The sequence below is a fragment of the Megascapheus bottae genome, chromosome 1 (genome assembly GCF_031878675.1).
Source record: "Megascapheus bottae isolate mThoBot1 chromosome 1, mThoBot2.hap1, whole genome shotgun sequence".
Taxonomy (NCBI): domain Eukaryota; kingdom Metazoa; phylum Chordata; class Mammalia; order Rodentia; family Geomyidae; genus Megascapheus; species Megascapheus bottae.
This window is the reverse complement of record NC_143509.1, coordinates 28,989,966-29,006,785: the sequence shown is the minus strand read 5'-3', so window position 1 is coordinate 29,006,785 and position 16,820 is coordinate 28,989,966. Positions and strand designations below refer to the sequence as shown.

The following is a 16,820-nucleotide window of genomic DNA, read 5'->3' as shown; positions in this document are numbered from 1 at the left end:
AACTCCTGGCCCGGTTGGACTTGAACTCAAAGCCTGGGCACTGTCCCTCAGCTCTTTTGCTCAAAGCTAGTGCTAGTTCAGTTTTCTGGTGGTTAATTGGAGGTAAGAGTCTCACGGACTTTTCTGCTCAGACTGGCTTTGAACTAGGATCCTCAGCTCTCATCCTCCTGACTAGTTAGGGTTACAGGCATAAGGCACTGGTGCCCAGCTTTATGACATTCTTAATGTCCACTTAACCATCAAAAGCCAGAAGTGGAACTGTAGTCAGTAAAACAAACCAGACCTAAAAGGTCACACACCATGGGAATGAAATTGATAGACAACATTGAGAATAGTCAAATCCACAGAAAAGCAGAGGTGCGGTCACAGAGGGAGGGAAACAGAATAATGACATCTAATTAAGGGTGTTGAAAGAAGTTCTGGAGAGCTTTAGAAAAGGAGGAAGAGGCTGAAGGAGACGGATAGAGGGGGTGCCATTGATGGATACTGCGTGCACATGTGGAAATGGCACAGTGGAAAAAGTCCTGATGTGAGATCAAGAAGTTGGCTGCATCACACAATGTACATGATGTGCATTTTTACTGCAATTTTTTAAGAGTACATTATACTAAATTGGGGCTGAGACGTGGCTTGGTTGGTAGAGTGTCAGCCAATGAGCAAACGAATCGGGTACCAAATTGTGAGGGGCAGCCTTGGATCAAAAAACAAGTATATTATACTAAATGACAGCCCATCCAGGAAAGTCTTTTAGACTCTTATCTCCAACTAACCACTAGAAAAGCCAGAAGTGAGCCGGGCACAGTGGCTCACGCCTGTAATCCTTACTCAGGAGTCTGAGATCTGAGGATCACGGTTCAAAGCCAGCAGGGGCACTAAAGACCGTGAGACTCTTATCTCCAATTAATCACCAGAAAACAAGAAGTGGTGCTGTGGCTCAAGGGGTGGGGTGGTAGCTTTGAGCTGCAGAACTCAGGGACAACGCCCAGGCCCAGAGTTAAAGCCCCACAACTGACAAAAAAAAAAAAAGAATGAAATAAAGAAAAGAAAAGAAAACCCAGAAGTGGAGCTGTGGCTCCAAGTGGTACAGCATTAGCCTTGAGTGAAAAAGCTCAGGGACAGGGGTGAGGCTCTGAGTTCAAACCCTACCACAGAACAAAAACAAACCCAGAGAAATAGGAAAGAGTGCTGGGCGGGGCCAGGGTAGGGTTGCATGGTTCATTAAAATGCAAACCAGGAGATGCGCATATCTGACAGGGCAAACATCACAGGCATCTCTACCCCGCGGTCGAGATGAATCTGATGCATTCGTGGAGCAGGCAGGAAACCACCGCAATGACTCGGGAGGGATGAGGAGAGCACAACTGGACTCGATTCCTAGTCGAGGCCACAACCAAGCCACTACGGACCGCCGGCCACGGGCTTCAGCAGGAGAGACGGGATCTCTCCCGCTGGAGGCCGCAGGCCGGCTCATCCCGAAGCCTGCCGAGATCCCGGCCCATCCTGGGGTGAGGACGCGTCACTCCATCTCTGCCGCATCGCCCTGCCTCCCGCGCCCCCTCCCCCGCCCCCTCAGCACGCCAGTCATCAGACTCGGTGCCCGCCCCCTCCCAAGATGGTTTCGTCACTGCAACCACAACCCGACTGCATCCGCCAAGACCCTTTCCCCAAGCGAGCTCCCAGGCACCAGTTCCCGGGATGGGATGTGGCCGTGCCTGGGGCGGGGAGGGGGGGGGAAAGGACGGGGACCATTCCACCCCCCCCCGCCCTCCCCCAGGAAGGATCTGTCAGGGTCTGAAGCAACAACCACAAATCCCTGCAACCCAAGAAAGATGCACTGTGCCGCTCCCACCTGCTCGGCCCTCCAGACATCTAATAAAATCTCGAAAGCGGGAGGTCCGGGAGGAGGCCTGGCCTCCCATCCCCTCCACCCCCACCCCGCTGCTATCTCTAGGCCTGCGTCTCCATTCCCTTTGGGGCTGAGCTGCTGAGTTCTCGGCCCTACATCGGCCTACGTGCTTCTGGGGTTCCTCTGGAAGCACGCGAGGGGGCTCTGAACCCCAACCTCGAGACAGCCCGGCTGACGCACCGTAGAATCCTAGGAAGTGAATTCCCTAGCCGCAAAGACCCCCGGCTGTCTTTGAAAGGACACCCCCAACCCCGGTCCCCCTCCTCCGCCCGCCCTCCCTTTCTCTAAGGAAGGAGAACTCATTTCTTTGCACCGAGTTTGTTTTTGCATCTGCGAGACGCAGACCGAACATCAGCACCCCGCCCCCCGCAGCGGTGGGCGGGGCTTCCCCTCCACCAATGGGACACGCGGGTTTCGTGGTGGGCGGGGCCTCACCGGCAGGCTAGGCCCCGCCCCGCCCCGCCCCCTGCACACAAAAGCCTCCGGATTCACCGTCAGGGAAGGCGACGCCGTCCGCCCGCCGCTAGCCCGGAGGAAGGGGCCTGGGGGGCGGGCGTCGGGCGGCCATGACGCGGGGCACGGCGACGGCGGGGGGCCGCGAAGCCCCTCGCTGAGCCGAGCCGCCTCCCGGGGGCTGGGACCGCCGAGCCCGCGAGCGCCGTCCGCGTCGCCCCGGTGACCTTCCTCGGATGCGGAGTCGGCCCGCAGCATCCCGGCGATGCGCTGAGGCCTGGGGACCGCGAGGGATGCGCGGCCGCACCCGGCCCGCCTCGCCTTTGTTTGCCAGTGACAGCGCCGGCCGGCGACGCCGCTCGGGAGGTGAGTGGGAGCTCCTCACCTCCCGTCCCCTCCCAGCCCCGGCCAGGGGACGCTTTCTGTGGAAGCGCCGGGGCTTCGGAGGTGGGAACGGCGGCGATGGGCGGGCGGGAGCGGGAGGCGCGCGCCGCGGGACGCGGGGTGCCCGGCCAGCGCCTTCCCCGCCCGCGCCCCGCGCCCCTGGACCCCGGGAGGCCGCGCCTCGCGCTCCTCCTCCGCGCGCGTCCGCCCCGGGGCGTCTGGACCCGGCGCAGCCGCGCCCCGCGCCTCTGCTCCGCGCGCCCGCGCCACAATTGTAACCATTTCTAGGCGTTCTCACAGTCCGGGCGGGCGGCTGAAATGGCCCCGGGCCACCCGTGGTCTCAGGTGGCGCTGCGGGTGGGCGGGAGCGGTGAACTAAACCTCCAGCCCCAGCCGTGCCGGGGTCCTCGCTGTCCCCAGGTGGGAAGCGGGGACCTCAATGCGGGGGCGCGCGCGGCTCACCGGGGACTCACCGCACCCCACATCTGGAGGGGTCCCCACACCCCCCGGAGCTGAAGTCAGGCCCAGCGCAGGGTGAGGGAGGAGGACCCCTTCCTCCTGGCAGGGAAAGGACGCGAAAGGCGCTCCTGGGAGAAGTGTCTGGAAGGGATTATTTTCTTCTGCGGCACCGCGTCTTCCTGCCCCTCCTCCATGAATGAATGACGAAATCCAGCGCCACCGAGTCCCGTGCCCCTGCGCGTCTGCTCAGGCCGCCCCAACCACAGGTGGTCGGTGGGCTTCAGGTGATCCACCCCTCCTCACCATGGCTAGCCCTGCAGGGGTGAGGGCTGGGAGTCGGGAACTCAAGGGAGGCCTTCCACAGGCACAGGGAAGCATGGAGGAATCCCAGAGCTGTCCAGAGAGGGAGGAGGTTGGAGGACAGTGTAGGCCATGTTCCTTGATGGTCCTGAAATCTTGTCACCAATGTGCAGACATGACCGGGAGGGGTGTTTCCTTGAGAACAGGTTTTCACCCAGGCCCTGTGGGCACCCAGTTCTTGTTCTGGGCACCTGGTTCTTGTGCTGACCCTCACTCCCTCCTGCCAGTTGTGACAACCAGGAATGCCTCTGTACCAAAGGGGACATCCCCCAGGGGAGTGGGGTGTGGTGGAAGAATCTTCCCAGGCAGTAAAGGAGGGGGGGTGTCTATCTGTTGATTACAGGCAAATTTCTGTCCATGGACAATACATCTCTAAATCAACTCATTTACAGATAGGGAAACTGAGGCCCAGAGGGGGAGGGCCTGGGGAGTGTCCCACCTGCCTAAGACAGTCCTGATCTCCCACCCCCCCATTCTGCTTCTTCACTGCCCCCAGAACTTCATAACAATAAAAAGCCACCTTTAGTGATGATAAAGATTAAGATCTGATTTCCCATCTCAGCCCACTATTACTGGGGGGTCAAGGGATTACCAGGAATTTCTCCTTGGAAGGACAAAGGAGCAGAGCAAGAAACTTAATATGTCAGTCATTCACACTTCAGTACAAATGACTTATGTGTGTGTATACCAGTCCTGGGGCTTGAACTGTGGGCCTAGGTGCTGTGCTTGAACTTTTTAGCACAAGGCCAGTGCTCTACCACTTGAGCCACAGCTCCACTTACAGCTTTGATAGTTTATTGGAGGTAAGAGTCTCAAGGACTTGCCTACTTGGGATAGCTTCAAACTGCAATCCTCAGATCTCAGTCTCCAGAGTAGCTGGCATTACAGGCATGTGCCACTTGCACCCAGCACAAATGGTGTGTGTGTGTATGTGTGTGTGTGTGTGTGTGTGTGTGTGTGTGTGTGTGTGTGTTGGTTATAGGGCTTGAACTCAGTGCCCAGGCTCTGCCCCTGAGTGCTTTTGCTCAAAGCTAGAGCTCAACCATTTTAAGTTCCACGTCTAGTTTTCTGGTGGTTAAATGGAAATAAGAGGCTCTCAAAGCTGGGCACAATGGCTCATGCCTGTAATCCTAGCTACTCAGGAGACTGAGATCTGAGGATCTTGGTTCAAAGCCAGCCCGGGCACTAAAGACTCTGAGACTCTTACCTCCAATTAATCACTAGAAAATGGGAAGTGGGGCTGTGGTTCAAGGTGTAGGGTGGTAGCCTTGAGCTGAAGAGTTCAAGGACAATGCCCAGGCCCTGAGTTCAAGTCTCATGACCAAAAAAAAAGAGGTTCTCAGACTTTCCAGGCTGGCTTTGAATTGCAGTCCTCAGATCTCAACCTCCTAAGTAGCTCGATTACAGATGTGAGCCACCAGTGCCCAGCAACAAGACATTTAAAAAATAAATTCATTGCTTCCAAGTTGAGAGTCAAAGAAAAGAGAAAGAGCTTGAGCAAGTCTGGACCATGGCTAGGCTTGGGGATGGGGTCGTTCAGAGATCCCAGGAGAGGGAGGTTTATGAGTAGAGGCCCAAACCTCACCCTGGAGTGTCCTCATTCATGATAGGATGGTAAGCCCATTCTTCCAACTCCTCCCCACAGGCTCATCTCTGTTCCAGTCCCTTTCCCCGGTTCCCATGGGGACCACCGAGGCCACGCTGCGGATGGAAAACGTGGATGTGAAGGACGAGTGGCAGGACGAGGACCTTCCTAGGTAAGACACGGTTTCTCTGTCATGTCATTCAGCCGGGGAACCACCGAGGTCTGTGGACATCTAGAGCCTGTGGGAGCTACTGTCCAGCTAGGACACCTAAGGGGGTGTTCCTGGGCCAATTTTGCTCTGGCCTGTTCAGTGTTTTCCCCTACGCTCACCTTATGCACAGAGATGCCCCCTTCCCCACATCTCTCTCCAGAATATCACAGCAGTGAGTCCAGGCCTGGCACATCTCCCCACATCCACAGCATTTTAACAACTGTAAAGGGGGCTGGGAATGTAGCTTTGTATGTAGAGTGCTTGCCTAGCATGCACAAAGACCTGGGTTCAATTCCTTGGTACCACATACATAGAAAAAAAGCCAGAAGTGGTGCTGAGGCTCAAGTGGTAGAGCTCTAGCCTTGAGAAAGTCCAAGGACAGTGCTCAGGCCCTGAGCTCAAGCCCAGGAATGGCAAAAAAAAAAAAAAAAAGAGTATCCTGCCTGGGTTGTCTTTGAACCATGATCCTTAGACCTTAGCTTCCTGAGTAGCTAGGATTACAGGTGTGAGCCACCAGAGCCCGGTATCATCTGTTTTGATCACTATCTTTGGCAAGAGAATGCTTAAGATACAGTAGGTGCTCAATATATCATTTTTGCCAGTTGGAAGGGAACGGCTGCAGTGTGAAAGTCTTTGTTGGCTACAGACAGTGGTTCACCTCACCCCCTTCTTGGGCAAAGTCATTCCCAAAGAACATACCCAAGAACCTGCCTATACAGTAGCAAAAGAGCTGGAACCCTGGTGGCTTTATCTGTAATCCCAGATACCTGGTAATCGGAGATCTGCAGATCACAATTCAAAGCCAGCCTGAGCAGGAAAGTCTGTCTCCATTGAGCCACCAGAAAGCCCCACCAGAAAACCGGAAGTGGAACTCTGGCTCAAAGTGGTAGAGCACTAAGCCTTTGAGCAAAACCCCCCACAAAACCTCAGGGACAGTGCCCCAACTCCAAGACTGACAAAACTAAGTAAATAAAGGAGCAGGGGTGGGGACTGTTCAGAGGGCCAGCTGTGCTCAGCTTGCTACAGATCCTTTGAATGTCAGTCTCCTGAGGTGCTCGGGCGATGACCGGGTGACTGGTGGAAGCTACCCCAAGGGGCTCTGCTGGAGTTTTCATGGAAGATTGGTTCTGAAACCCCCATAGGGACCAACGTCCCAGGTATGCATAGAAGCTGCACACATGCTCTGTAGACATGAACCATCTCAGCATGCCTATGTACGCTAGTGAATCCAGTGGATATGTCACTGCTCAGGGTTAGAATGACAAGGATTTCTCTAGGGTTCAAGAGAGAAACACTTTTGGGCTGAGTCACAAGTGGGTTTTATATTGAAGGCCTTGGATTTGCTAGCCTGTTCCCCCACCCCGCCCCACCCCTGCCTTTACCACCTAAACCACGCCCCTTTGCTTGAGCCACGCCCCCACCGCTCTAGCCACGCCCACACAACCGGAGCGTCCCTCTAGCCCTCGGAAAAGGATTTCAATGAACATTTCATCAAATTACATAGAACTGCTGAGGGCTGTTGGCTCTAACTACTCTAGAGGTTGAGATAGGAGGATCTCAGTTGGAAGCTAGCCTGGGGAAGAAAAAAATCTAGGAGGTTTCTTTAAATCTCCAGTTAACCAACAGAAAGAAGGAAGGAAGGGGAGACCAAACAAGAGCTGAGGGTGTCCTTCCAATGAGCCCCCAGCTGCAGGGCATCCCTCCAGGCCCAGCAGCCCACTGTTGGAGAGACAGTGGCCTGGCTGTATCTCCTGGGCAGCCAGCTGGGCAATGTGTCTTCCTGGGCCGTGGATGGGGTGGAGGCAGCTCCAGCTGGGGACACACAGAGGTGTCTCTGTGGGCAGCTGGGGTTCTGTTCCCTCCATTCCTCCTCGGTAGGGGGTTGGGGGGGGAGAGAGGAAGCCTTTGGGCATCCTTAGAACATCACCGACCCAAGCCCAGTGTGTTCTCCATGTCTTCCTCCTGCAAATCCCCAGGGAGCCAGAGCTAAGTGCAAGCAGAGATCCCCCAGCTTCCTGCCTTGATTTCTCTACCTGGACCTCATCTACACTTAATTACATCAGCAAAGACTGCTGTCACAGAGGGTTACAGGTCAAGACCGCAGTGGGGCCTGGCATGGTGGCTCACTCCTATAATCCTAGCGACTCAGGAAGGAGGCTGAGATCCGAGGACCAAGGTTTGAAACTAGCCAGGACAGGAAAATCCCTGCCATTCCATCGCCAATTAAGCAGCAAAAATGCCAGTCTGGAGGACTACCTCAAGTGGTAGAAGAGAGGGAAAAATCCCAGGGGAAGGTGAGGTCCTGAGTGTAAGCCTCAATAACACACACACACACACACACACACACACACACACACACACACACAGAGCCAGGTGTGATCGCTCACATCTGTCACCTCAGCTACCAGGAGGAGGATTAGGGCCTGAGCTCAACTATTTCAAAAACAAGAAAGCAGGCTGGACACCGGTGGCTCACGCCTGTCATTCTAGTTACTCAGGAGGCTGAGATCTGAGGACCACGGTTCAAAGCCAGCCCAGGCAGGAAAGACCTGAGATTCTTTTTGTTTTGTTTTTGTTTTGAATCATGGGACTTGAACTCTGGGCCTAGGCGCTGACCCTGAGCTCTTCAGCTCAAGGCTACCGCCCTACCCTCGAGCCACAGCTCCACTTCCCATTTTCTAGAGATTAATTGGAGATGAGTCTCACAACCTTGTGGCTTTGTAGTGCTCGGGCTGGTTTTGAACAGTGATCCTTAGATCTCAGCCTCTTGAGATTCTTATCTCCAGTGAAACACTAGAAAACCAGAAGTGGAGCTGAAGAGCTCAGGGATAGCACCCTGGCCCTGAGCTCAGGCCCCATGATCAAATGAAAAATGCTTCCTCTGGCAAGGGGGGTGGGAGAAGGGACACCCCATGCTTGGGACTCTTCTGCTATGCTCACTGGAGCTGTACACCTATACAGAATGGGCACCAGAGGGCGGTAGAGGGCAATGACAAAGACCCAGGGCCTGGGGCAGGCTGGTGGCCTCTGGGGCTCTCAGTTCTTTGACTCATGCCATCTAAGCAGCAAGATGATTCTAGATGACGCTAGAACAAAAATAAATGGGCAAATGAGAACAAACTAAAATGGAATTCCTACACTCCCCCCTTTCCCTCCCCCCTTCAGGGTTTTTTGCACGGGACTCCAATTCCTGCCAACTGCTGTTGGTTTGAAAGCAAAGGTTTCTTACTTTAAAGGGAGATAGGATCCTATTCCGTGGCTCACACCTGTAATCCAAACTATTCAGGAGACTGAGATCTGGGGATGATTGGGGTTGCAAGCCAGCCCTGGGAGTGGGGCAGGAAAATCTCCAATGAACCAGCAAAAAGCCAAAAGTGGAGCTGTGATACAGAGCTAATCTTGAGTGAAAGAGCTAAGGGACAGCATGCAGGCCTGAATTCAAGATCGGTATTGGCACAAAAGAGTATTAGTACATTTTAAAATATTTATTTGAGCTTGCGTCTCATGCCTGTAATCCTAGCTCCTCAGGAGGCTGAGATCTTAGGATTGCAGTTCAAAGCTAGCCTAAGCAGGGTATGATTCTTATCTCCAATGAACCGCCAGAAAACCGGAAATAGCATTGTGGTTCAAAGTGGTAGAGTTGCTTTAGCCTTGAGCTGAAGAGCTCAGGGCCAGTGTCCAGGCCCAGAGTTCAAGCCCCATGACCAATTTAACAATATTAATAATAATAATAATAATAAATTTGGTAGTCTAAAAGGAGTTTTTCAATGTATGACCCATGAATGTCCTGTGCCAGGAAAGAAGTGGCTAAGTGTAATAATTTACTCCTGTTGTCTCGGCTTCTTAGGAAGCAGGAATAGGGATAATCAAGGTTTGAGCAAAACTGGACAAAATGTTAGTAAGACCCCATTGCAACAAACAAGCTGAGTGTGGTGTTTCAATTCCTGTCATCACAGCGACGCAGGATTCCAACCCGGGGGCCAAAACATGAAACTATAAACTCTATGTATTTTAAAAAAAAAAAAAAGTAGAAAAGGCAGGAGGTGTGACTCAAGGCGTAGAGCACCTGCAGGCCTTGAGTTCAAACCTCAGCCCCACCGAAGTGGGGGAATGAGAAAAGGAAGTGTTTTTTGAGCATAGTGACTCCCAGGGACTCAGAGTATTTGGCTGATCTTGTTTGTTGTTTGTTTGCTTTGTTTGTTGTTCTGGCTCCTTGCTCTTTATCTGGAACATTTTGGAATCATGCCTTTTCCTTTGGCCGGGTCAACAGGCCGCTCCCGGAGGAGACAGGAATGGAACTATTGGGAAGTCCGGTGGAAGACACATCCTGTAAGTCCCCACGTATCCGTGCATACGGAATGGCTGTGGCTGGACCCCACCTGTAGAAAGGAGGAAACTCGGGGATGGAGTTGTTCTGCCTGCCAGCGCGCAGGGGAAGCAATATGGCAGGAGATAAACTTATATGTCGAGAACATCTTGCCTTGCTGTGTGTCTTCAGGCTCCTTACTTAACCTCTCTGTGCCTCCATTTTCGTATCTGCCCAAGGCAGCTTCTCAGAGAAGAAGCATGCAAGGATTAAATGAGGGGGTGGAGTGTGAGATGTGTCCAACAGAATAAAGGGGTCCTGGGAGGCTGAGATCTGAGACTTTTTTTTTTTTTTTTGCTGGTCCTGGGCTCTATTCCTGAGCTTCCTTTGCTCAGGCTAGCTAGCACTCTATCACTTGAGCCATAGTGTCACTTCCAATTTTTTTGAGTACTGCAATTTGTTGGAGATTAAGAGTCTCTTTGTGCCCAGCTGGCTTTGAACCCTGATCCTCAGATCTCAGCTTCCTGAGTAGCTTGGGACTCCAGACATGAATCACTCATCCTATCTCACTGCCTGGCCCAAAGGCAAGGATTTTAAGCCTGGGTTGCCCATCCTGAAGAATGAAATCAGTACCCTGAGTCCCACACAGCCAGTGCGGGATTTGAACCCCCTCCTTACCCGGGAGGAGGAGGAGGAGGAGGACGAGGACCCACGGGGTCTTTGTGCCTGGGCTCCCGCAGCTCCTCCCAGCACCCTGAACGTCCTGGGAGCCCATCGCAAGAGGAAGACACTGGTGGCCCCCGAAATCAACATCTCCCTGGACCAGAGCGAGGGCTCCCTGTTGTCTGATGACTTTCTGGACACCCCTGACGACCTGGACATTAACGTGGACGACATTGAGACACCCGACGAGACCGACTCGCTGGAGTTCCTGGGGAACGGCAATGAATTAGAGTGGGAAGGTGAGAATGGAACCTCCACCACCGGCCCAGCACCCCCCTCCCGGCTGCCAGTCCACGCCAGGTCCCCAAGTAAATATAGATAATAGATATCAATATATTGCCCTGCCAAGATGCTGTGTATCCATACACATGGGGAGGTTGAGGCTGCTGTCCAGTTTATTGCCTGGTTAAATGTTTATTGACATAAAATTCGTTCGTTCACTGTAGGGAAGCCCCATAAAAAGAGTCTTTCAGGGTCACTGAGTGCTCGGGCTTAGCAAGAGCTGGGTATAGGTAATATTTCGTACTTCTGCTCCTAAGGCCAAGAAGGAAGGAAGGAAGGAAGGAAGGAAGGAAGGAAGGAAGGAAGGAAGGAAGGAAGGAAGGAAGACAAGACAAGGGATGGGGGCGTGGCTTAAATTACAGAAGCATGACTAATTGGGCGTGGCTGCTGTGCGGGGTGTGGCTCATGTTGTAGGGTGTGACAAAATGTGACCAAAGGTAGGGGCAGGGATCTGTGGTGGGGTTGGGGTTTAGTGTAGAGGTAGGGCTCCAGTTTGTAGGATATGATTTAAATAGAAGGGGAGTGGCTCTGTGATGAGGGCGGGGCTTGATGGGGGCGTGGCCTAATGGTAAGGTGTGGCTTAAATTGTAGAGGCGTGGCTCACTGGTGTGTGACAAAAATTGCACATGTAACGTTTGTGGGCGTGGCATAAATATAGGGCATGGCCCTGTGGGTGGGAATGTGGCTTAAATGGTAGAATGCTGTAACAAGTTCCAAGTCCTGAGTTCAAGCTCCGGAACTGAGAAACAAAACGATTAGAATGAGCCAGGAGCAGGCTCCAGTGGCTCAGGCCTGGAATCCTAGCTACTCAGGAGGCTGAGGGCTGAGGATGAGGGAAAGTCCGTGAGAGGTTTTGGTTTTTGGTGTTTGGTTGGTTGTGGGACTTGAACTCTGTGCCTGGGCATTGCCCCTGAGCTCTTCAGCTCAAGGCAACCACCCTACCCCTTGAGCCATAGCCCCATTTCCAGTTTTCTAGTGATTAATTGGAGATAAAAGTCTCATGGCTTTTTAGTGCCCAGGCTGGCTTTGAACCGTGATCCTCAGATCTCAGCCTCCTGAGTAGCTAGGAAGACAGGTATAAGCCACTGTGCCCTGCCCATAAGAGGTTTGTTTTGGTTTTGGTTTGTTTGTTTTCAATTAACCACCAGAAAGTGAAAAGTGGCACTAGGGCTCTAAGTGGCAGAGTGCTAGCCTTGAGCAAAAGCTCTCGGGGACAGCACCCAGTCCACCAGTTCAAGACTCAGGACTGGGGCTTCCACTCAGGGCCCAGGCACTGTCTTCTGAGCCTCTCTATGCTCAAAGTTAGTGCTCTACCACTTGAGCCACAGCACCACTTGTGGCTTTTTCTGTGTATGTGGTTACCGAGGAATCAAACACAGGGCTTTGTGGGTGCTGGGCCTCGCTCTACCACCAGGCCACACTCCGGGCCCTGACTTTTTTTTTTAAGTCCTCAGTCCCCGCATTTCCCCTAACAACTTCAATCCAACCTAGCCAGTTGTAGGATAACCAAACCAAACCTAACCAAAGTGTAGGATAAGCTGTTCCACCTGTCGCCTGGGAGAGGGATGGTGAGGTCCTGCTCTTCTGTGGCCTTATCTCCACGTCATCACATTTGCTGGAAGGCCAGGTGTTTAGCTACTGGTGGGTAGGAGGAGAGTGCAATCCTGGAAGGCTTCCTGGAGAAGATGTCATGTCAGGCCTAAGGAAGATGATCAAGCAGGGAAGCCAGTTGGCCGGAAGAATCCATTATCTGCCACCAGCTAAGACAGCCCCACGTGTATCATCTATCCCTTCTTCTTCCTGGTTTGCTGGCAGATGACACCCCCGTGGCCACCGCCAAGAACATGCCCGGGGATAGCGCAGATCTGTTTGGGGATGGCGCAGCGGAGGAGGGCAGTGCGGCCAACGGGCGACTGTGGCGGACAGTTATCATCGGGGAGCAGGAACACCGCATCGACCTGCACATGATCCGGCCGTATATGAAGGTGCTCACGCACGGAGGTGAGTCCTCGCTGGCGGGCGGGGGGCACACAGGGCGTGCGCGTGGTGCACCCTGGGGCAGCGCAGGCTCTGCTTTATGTCACTCGCCGGCCTCTGGTCCCCCAGGGTACTATGGCGAAGGCCTCAATGCCATCATCGTCTTCGCGGCCTGCTTTCTCCCAGACAGCAGCTCCCCGGATTATCACTACATCATGGAGAATCTCTTCCTGTGAGTGCCCCGGGCAGCCCCCAGGTGCCAGGCTGTGGGCTCTGGGGAGGCACTGCTCATTCCAACGGTATGGCTGCTTGATCAGGAGCCTTGCCAGACACAGACCCCCCCCCTCGCAGCGTCCCTCATTCTGGGCCTCCTTATCCCTGGCATCATCCCTTCCCCACCATCAGCACCATCATTCATTTCGAATTTACCACGTGGCAGACACCAACGATGGTGTTTTCTGCGTGATAACTCCACCATCTTTCCCGCCACTGCATTCAGAGTCTAGGCACACAGCACCTAAACGACTTGCCTAAGGACACTCAGGTAGACAGATGGTCGCACACACCTGTAATCCAGCTCCTGAGAGGCAGAGGCAGGAGACGTTAAATGAGACCAAGGCATAAGACACTTGACCTCTCACAACTGTGTCCACAGATGAAGATTTGGGGTGGTTAGGAATTGTCTATCCCCCCTGCCCTTCCAGAGTGGACCAGACACACCTGTGCAGGTGTTCTGTGCCTGCGCAGGTGTGTCCACGCCTGCACAGGTGTGTCCACGCCTGCACCAGGTGTGTCCATGCCTGCACAGGTGTGGCTAGCCCAGTTAAAGACATGGGTAGGAGCAGACGGGCCGCTGTGACAGGTGTCCTGACGCTGGGCACCTCCCCTGGGACCCTCACCTTTGTCGTTCTGGACCAGGTATGTCATCAGCAGCCTGGAGCTGCTGGTGGCAGAGGATTACATGATCGTGTACCTGAATGGCGCCACCCCTCGGCGGAGGATGCCCGGCATTGGCTGGCTGAAAAAATGCTACCAGATGATTGACAGGAGGTGAGAGGGGGTGGCGGGGCAGTGTGCAGCGAGGGCATGGGAAGTCCCAGGTCAAGTACAGGCCTGAGCTGGGAAGATGCTGTAGGGCTTTGCTAGGATGGGAGCAAGGATATGTGGTGGGGGACCCAGAACACCAAAGGGGGGGCGGGAAATGTCGCTGTTTTCCTGAGGCCCCGGATCTCAGCTCTTAGGAGGCTGGGATCACTCCGTGGGCTTTCCATTCCAGGGCCGGGTGGGCACTGAGGAGTCTGCAAGAACATCACGTCCTTCCTTCCTTCCTTCCTTCCTTCCTTCCTTCCTTCCTTCCTTCCTTCCTTCCTTCCTTCCTTCCTCTTCCCCCTCCTCCTCGTCTTAGGGCTTGAACTCAGGGCTCGGCCCCGTCCCTAAGCTTTTTGTTCAAGGCTAGTGCACTAACCACAGGAGCCACAGCTTCATTTTCCACTTGTTGGTGCTTCACTGGAGAAGAGTCTCCCGCCCCTCCTTCTCCAGGGCAACCTTGAACCGCCATCCTCAGCTCTCGGCCTCCTGAGTCACTGGCGCCTCGCTGTGCCCAGCCCCTTCCTTTATAGAGGACATCAGGCCTCAGATCAGGACCCTCCCTCCCCTAGCACGTAGTCAGCTCATTACAGCTGACCCCACTCAAATGTCCAGAGAGATCACACGGCTGCCCACGCTCCACGCCCAAACCTTCCATCTCCCACACCGAAGCTTCTCCGTTTCACACTAACCCTCCATCCAACTTCCGGTCTCCCTTGCCCTCTTCCGGCTGTGGGGTCTTGGGAACCCAGGCTGCCACCCGTCCATCCCACATTTGGGTTGGTGCACAGGGGGCCGAGTAAAGGGGGCTGGTGCAGGGCCCTCCCCCGCCCCTGCCCTCTCCTCCAGACACATCCCCAGAAGCCCAGAGCAGCCCCTCCTGACTGCCCTTCCTCCCCCACAGACTGAGGAAGAATTTGAAGTCCCTGATGATTGTCCACCCCTCCTGGTTCATCCGGACCGTGTTGGCCATCTCTCGGCCCTTCATCAGGTGAGACCCGAGGCTGTCACCTGGGCCACGCCCACTGGCCGAGGCCCGCAAGGCATTCAAACCCCTGTCAAAAATGCCTATCCAGGGCTGGGAGTGTGGCCTAGTGGTAGAGTGCTCGCCTAGCATGCAAAGACTCTGGTTCCATTCCTCGGTACCACATACAGAGGAAAAGCCAGAAGTGGCCGGGCGCTGGTGGCTCACACCTGTAATCCTACTCAGGAGGCTGAGATCTAAGGATCAAGGTTCAAAGCCACCCTGAGCACAAAAGGATCTGAGACTCCTCTTACCTCTAATTAACCTGTAGAAAAAGGGAAGTGGGGCTTGGCTCCAGGGTAGAGTGGTAGCCTTGAGCTGAAGAGCTCAGGGACCGCGGCCCAGTCTGAGTTCAAGCACCATGTCCCACAAAAAGAAGAAAGAAATCAATCAATCAAGCCCAAGGACAGTGCTCAGGCCCTGAGTTCAAGCCCCTAGGACTGGCAAAAAGGCATGTTCAGGAGGTGAGAACATGGCCTCGTCGTGGAGTGCACGAAGCCCTGGGGGGTCACAGAAAAAGCCGGAAGTGGTGCTGTGGCTCTAGTGGCAGAGTGCTAGCCTTGAGAAAGCCCAAGGACAGTGCCTAGGCCCTGACTGCCAATGCTTGTCCAAGCCTGGTGGGGGCGGGTCCTATGGCAGGGCGTATCGCCATGCTGGGGGCTTGTCTGGGTACCAGGGGCAAGCATATTGTGGGCGTGTCTGCAGGTGGGAGAGGTCCTGAGATTGGGGGCACGTTCATATTGAGGGCATGACTTGTGGTGGGGGTGTCCCTGGTATTGTGGGCATGCCTACATGGTGGCAGCAAGCCAGTGGAGTAGGCGTGTCCCACGGTGGTCAGTGTGGGGCGTGTCTACATTGTGGGGGTGTGTCCATGCGATGAGGGCGTGTCCTGTGGGGTGTGCCCTCGCGTTGTGGGCGTGTCTACACAGTGGCAGCAAATCAGTGTAGTCAGCATGTTCTGTGGTGGTCACTGTGGTGGGCATGTCCCGCCAAGGGGACATGGCTCAGTACTGAGGACTCACTAGGTGGCAAGGCAGTGCTCACCGTGGGTGCTCAGTTATGGGGTGTGAAGGAAGCTGGCATCCAGAGGGGACATCAGAGCAGTAGGTATGAGCCAAGGAGCTGGGGACCTGGAGTGGTGTGTGTGTGTGTGTGTGTGTGTGTGTTCACTTTGGGGCCATGTTGGCTGCTGGGGGAGCCGTGTTCTGACGCTCTCCTTGCCCTCCTGCAGTGTCAAGTTCATCAGTAAGATCCAGTACGTGCAGAGTCTGGAGGAGCTGGAGCATCTCATTCCCATGGAGCACGTACAGATCCCAGACTGCGTGCTGCAGTGAGCCTCCCCCCACCCCCTCCACAGCCGGCCTCACCTCCCAAAGGGAAGGAGTCCCCCCCAGTGTCTACCCTGAGTCCCTCCCTTTCTTTCAGGTATGAAGAGGAGCGCCTGCGAGCCAGGAGGGAGAGGTCAGTATCAGTACTGAGGGATGGGGGGGGTGCGAGGTGAGCTGAGGGTTTTGTTTTGTTTTGTTTTGTTTTGTTTTTGCCAGTCCTGGGCTTGGGCTCAGGGCTTGAGCACTGTCCTTGGACTTTCTCAAGGCTAGAGCTGTACCACTTGAACCACAGCACCGCTTCCGGTTTTTTTATGTGTGTGGTACCAAGAAATCAAACCCTGGTCTTGGAGCATGATAGGCAAGCACTGTACCACTAGAACAAACTCCCTGCCCCAGGATTTTTTTTTTAATTCACAAAGTGTGAACTTTGCAAAGTATCTACACATGGGGGAGGATAGACCCTGCCTACCTGGGGAGGACTTTGGGGTCAGCCCTGGGATCGAATCCCACCTTCCCAGGTAGTTAGAAGGTGATAGTTTCACTGTTTAGCCCAGGAGCCAATGGCTTAGACCTGTCATCTCAGCTACTCGGGAAGTATATGAGACTTATCTCCAGTGAACCAGCAAAAAATTCCAAGTACAGCTGTGCCTCAAGTTGGTAGAGTGCTATCCTGGAGTTTAAAAAAAAAAAAAAAAAAAAAAAAAGCTCAGGGATAGCACCCAGTCCTTGAGTTCAA

At 54.3% G+C, this 16,820-nt stretch overlaps 1 protein-coding gene across 2 annotated transcripts in view; it reads left to right on the top strand.

Annotated features, from left to right (window-relative positions):
• The first annotated feature begins 2,397 nt into the window (after window positions 1–2,397).
• Atcay (ATCAY kinesin light chain interacting caytaxin) overlaps window positions 2,398–16,820 on the top strand; it is a 20,052-nt gene continuing 5,629 nt past the window's right edge. The window contains exons 1-10 of one of the 2 annotated variants that reach the window (XM_090340990.1): window positions 2,398–2,725; window positions 5,208–5,319; window positions 9,629–9,687; window positions 10,405–10,626; window positions 12,485–12,670; window positions 12,776–12,878; window positions 13,565–13,696; window positions 14,637–14,723; window positions 15,988–16,086; window positions 16,182–16,217. In XM_090340990.1, the coding sequence (XP_090197116.1) occupies window positions 2,596–2,725; window positions 5,208–5,319; window positions 9,629–9,687; window positions 10,405–10,626; window positions 12,485–12,670; window positions 12,776–12,878; window positions 13,565–13,696; window positions 14,637–14,723; window positions 15,988–16,086; window positions 16,182–16,217 (1,166 nt within the window). In that variant the 5' untranslated portion in view covers window positions 2,398–2,595. Of the gene's footprint in view, window positions 2,726–3,466; window positions 3,487–5,207; window positions 5,320–9,628; window positions 9,688–10,404; window positions 10,627–12,484; window positions 12,671–12,775; window positions 12,879–13,564; window positions 13,697–14,636; window positions 14,724–15,987; window positions 16,087–16,181; window positions 16,218–16,820 lie in introns of those variants that run through there. The other variant, XM_090341000.1, reaches the window with a different exon arrangement.